At 36.0% G+C, this 3,309-nt stretch overlaps 1 protein-coding gene across 1 annotated transcript; it reads right to left on the bottom strand.

Annotated features, from left to right (window-relative positions):
* Positions 1-1,986: 1,986 nt before the first annotated feature.
* Positions 1,987-2,739, bottom strand: LOC113324896 (pentatricopeptide repeat-containing protein At3g12770-like). Its single transcript, XM_026573174.1, has one exon. The coding sequence runs from the start codon at positions 2,737-2,739 to the stop codon at positions 1,987-1,989; it is 753 nt and encodes a 250-aa protein (XP_026428959.1).
* Positions 2,740-3,309: the final 570 nt, after the last annotated feature.

The following is a 3,309-nucleotide window of genomic DNA, read 5'->3' as shown; positions in this document are numbered from 1 at the left end:
ATCAATTATATAAACAAATATTATGCGGAAAAGAAATAACACAGACACCAGAAGTTATGTTAACGAGGAATCCGCAAATGCAGAAAAACCCCGGGACCTAGTCCATATTTGAACACCACATTGTATTAAGCCGCTACAGACACTAGGCTATTACAAGTTAACTTCGGACTGGAATGTAGTTGAGCCCTGATCAAGTCTCACACCGATTAAGGTACAATCATGTTCCTTACGCCTCTTGAGCCACGCCGGATTGTGCGCGCTTGATTCCCTTAGCTGGTCTCATCCACAACTAAGAGTTGCTATGACCCAAAGTCGAAGACTTATAAACAAATCTGTCTCCCACAGATAAATCTAATTTGATAGATAAATCTGTCTCCCACAGAAGTACCTATGAAGTTTTTGTTCCGTCTTTTGATAAATCAAGGTGAACAGGAACCAATTGATAATCAGGTCTTATACTCCTGAAGAGAAGCCTAGAAATATCAATCACCTCACAATAACTTAACTATATGGTAGTAGAAGAAGTTTTGTGGAATCAAAAAGAATGATACGAAGAGCTTTGTGAATAATTTTATATTTTACCTATCAGAGATAAATATCGAGTTAATCTTAGAGAAGATAACACTCAATACAATAGAATAAGTAAGATCAGATCACGCAACTACAGAGAAAATAGTTGGATATGGCTTCACGAATCCCAAATGTAGTCTTCAAGTCGTTAACCTATAATGGTTTTGGAAAAACCTAGGTTAAAGGATAATCGGCTCTAGTCGCAACTAGGACACGGGAAAGTGTCGGGATTATGTTTTCCAGTTTCTAAAGTTCTCCCTTATATAATCTTTCAAATCAAGGTTTCCTTTCAATCAAAGCTAAGATAGCTTAGTAACAAAGCATTGAATATTCAACGTCAGATGAAAACCTGATTTAAGATTCAAGCTAAGTCTGCTTAAAACGAAAGCAATATCTCTCCAATGTTAGATAGTCTTAGCTTGTTACATACAAATGAAATATACTTTCATTTAGATATGGGTAACCGTACCTAAACGTGGATATTGAGTTGGGTCAATAATAGTTAACCGAAGTTAGCCATATGGACACTTTTGTCTTAACCACATTCATTTAACACTTCTAGATCAACTATGATGATCAGTCAATCATGAAAGATAAAAAAATGAATCTAATTGTGTTGCAAATAGAGTTTTTCAATTGTTCACTATTTCACAGAAATATATATGAACCAACTGAATCAAAATCAGATTGATTCATGAGAATCAATTCATGAAAATTAAGCCACGGTTTGCAAATATTTCATTCCTTAATTCATACATGTATTTTTTCATGAGTATGAAAACATACTTAGCCGATTTTAGAATTTTAAACACTATGTTTATAAACGGTTACGCAAACTATAGCTTCCGGAGTTTGGTCTTGTCCAGCAGTTTGCAAACCGGTATGCATATTGTTGTCCCAAACCTTAATTCAGGTGAACCGTTCGCATACTGGTATGCAAACTTGGTTCCCGGACTTTAACGGTTAAAATTATTCGCATACTAGTATGCAAACTAGGTTTTCGGACTTGATTCATACCACAACAGTTTGCATACTGGTATGTATATTGTGTTGTATCTAGACAAAGGTTAATTGTTCTAAATTCTCATTTCGATCATTGAAACATCCTTATAAGACTACAATAGTTGTGTCACACAAACTATTAGCTCATAAGTAATTTTCAATTGATCGAACGATCAATACGAAACTTTCCGAGTCGACATCAAATGATCATCTTTTAACTTATTATTAAGAGATAAAATAGAATAGACTTCTGAGTATAGATAAGTTTTAGTTTCCACATACCTTTTGTTGATGAAGTTCCTCAAAGCTATCCTCAGTAGATCTTCGTCTTCAACCGATGAACGTCGTGAATTAAGTTTAACAAACTCTCTGAATTAACTTCAATTCCCTCCCTTTGCATCTTATAAAAAAATCTCAGAGCCTCAAAGGTTTCGCACTAAGTGAATACCCCTTAATCATTGCATTACAAACAGCAACATCCGTTTCAGGCATATTCTCAAACACTTTTTCTGCAGCATCAATTTTGCCCATTCTGAAGTAAAACTCAATCAGAGCACTCACAACAAAAACATCAGAATCAAATACACTTTTTACTATTTCCTCATGAATAAGAAACCCAATGTCTACATTATAAGCTTCAATACAATCTCTCAAAGTAATAACAAAAGTATACCTGTCTGGTTCTACTCCCATAAACAACATTTTATGATACAATAACATAGCATTTATGTATTGTTTCATTCTTGTATAACCTCTGATCATCGAATTATATGATATGGTAGTTGGGTTTTCCATTTTATTAAATACAAATCTTGCGAAATCAGGTTTACCAAACAATGAGTAGTTATGTACTAAATGTGTATCTGTTAAGTAATCTGATTTATATCCTGAAACTAGTAGTTGTGCATGGATTTGAAGGATAGATTTCAAATCATTGCAACAACGTATAAGCTGATTGTAGTCTGTGTTGACGATGAGTTTCTCTTCGGGAACGTATTCGATGAAGATAGGTTTCCATGGACGAGGAGGAGTTGATTCTGGTTTGAAGGAAGAATTGGAAGGGTTGGGAACCATTAGGGAATTGTTGAAATAGGAATTGTAATAAGAATCGATTACTGATTCTTGTCTCAGTGAGCTGAGAGGCCTTGAGATCGCATTTCTCGACATTTTTCCTGGGTACTGAACAGCGCCACGTTTTTCTTAGCTGAACACGAAAATCCTTCTGCCACCATATAAACGATTATTTCTCTCTCCCGATCGTTCACCAGACTGCCATACTCTGTAACTTTGGAGCCATGGGCTTATGCCACCGTATAAACGATTATTTATTTCTCTCGGATCTCTTCCGTCTTCCTTCCCAGAGACCTTGCACAATCCGCAAAGACAAATGCTATCCTACGTGACTTTGCGGGATGATTTCTCGCAAAACCAGTTTTTTTGTCGTTGGATGATTAAATCAACGGTTAGATTCACATTCAGGAAATGATCCATCATTTTTAGGAAATGACCCACCACTTTCATGATAGGATCCACCATTTTCCCTAATGTGTTCAAGGCTGTTAGATCTGGGTTTTAGCATGATCTAATGGTAAATAAGCAGCTTGAGTGGGATAGCTTTCCGCAAGGTCATGCGGGATAGCACTGCTCATCCGCAAAATCCCAATCAATAACAAATGCACATTCCGCAAAAGTCGAATCAATACCGAAGCTTGTGAAAAATAATTCTGCAGCTTAGTC

This window comes from Papaver somniferum, chromosome 11 (genome assembly GCF_003573695.1).
Source record: "Papaver somniferum cultivar HN1 chromosome 11, ASM357369v1, whole genome shotgun sequence".
Classification (NCBI taxonomy): Eukaryota; Viridiplantae; Streptophyta; class Magnoliopsida; order Ranunculales; family Papaveraceae; genus Papaver; species Papaver somniferum.
The sequence above is the reverse complement of the archived record's forward strand: the minus strand, read 5'-3'. Positions and strand labels throughout refer to the sequence as shown.

What these genes read in the sequence shown, in the direction of transcription:
- LOC113324896 (XM_026573174.1), bottom strand. Translation starts at nt 2,739, where the DNA reads ATGTCGAGAAATGCGATCTCAAGGCCTCTCAGCTCACTGAGACAAGAA.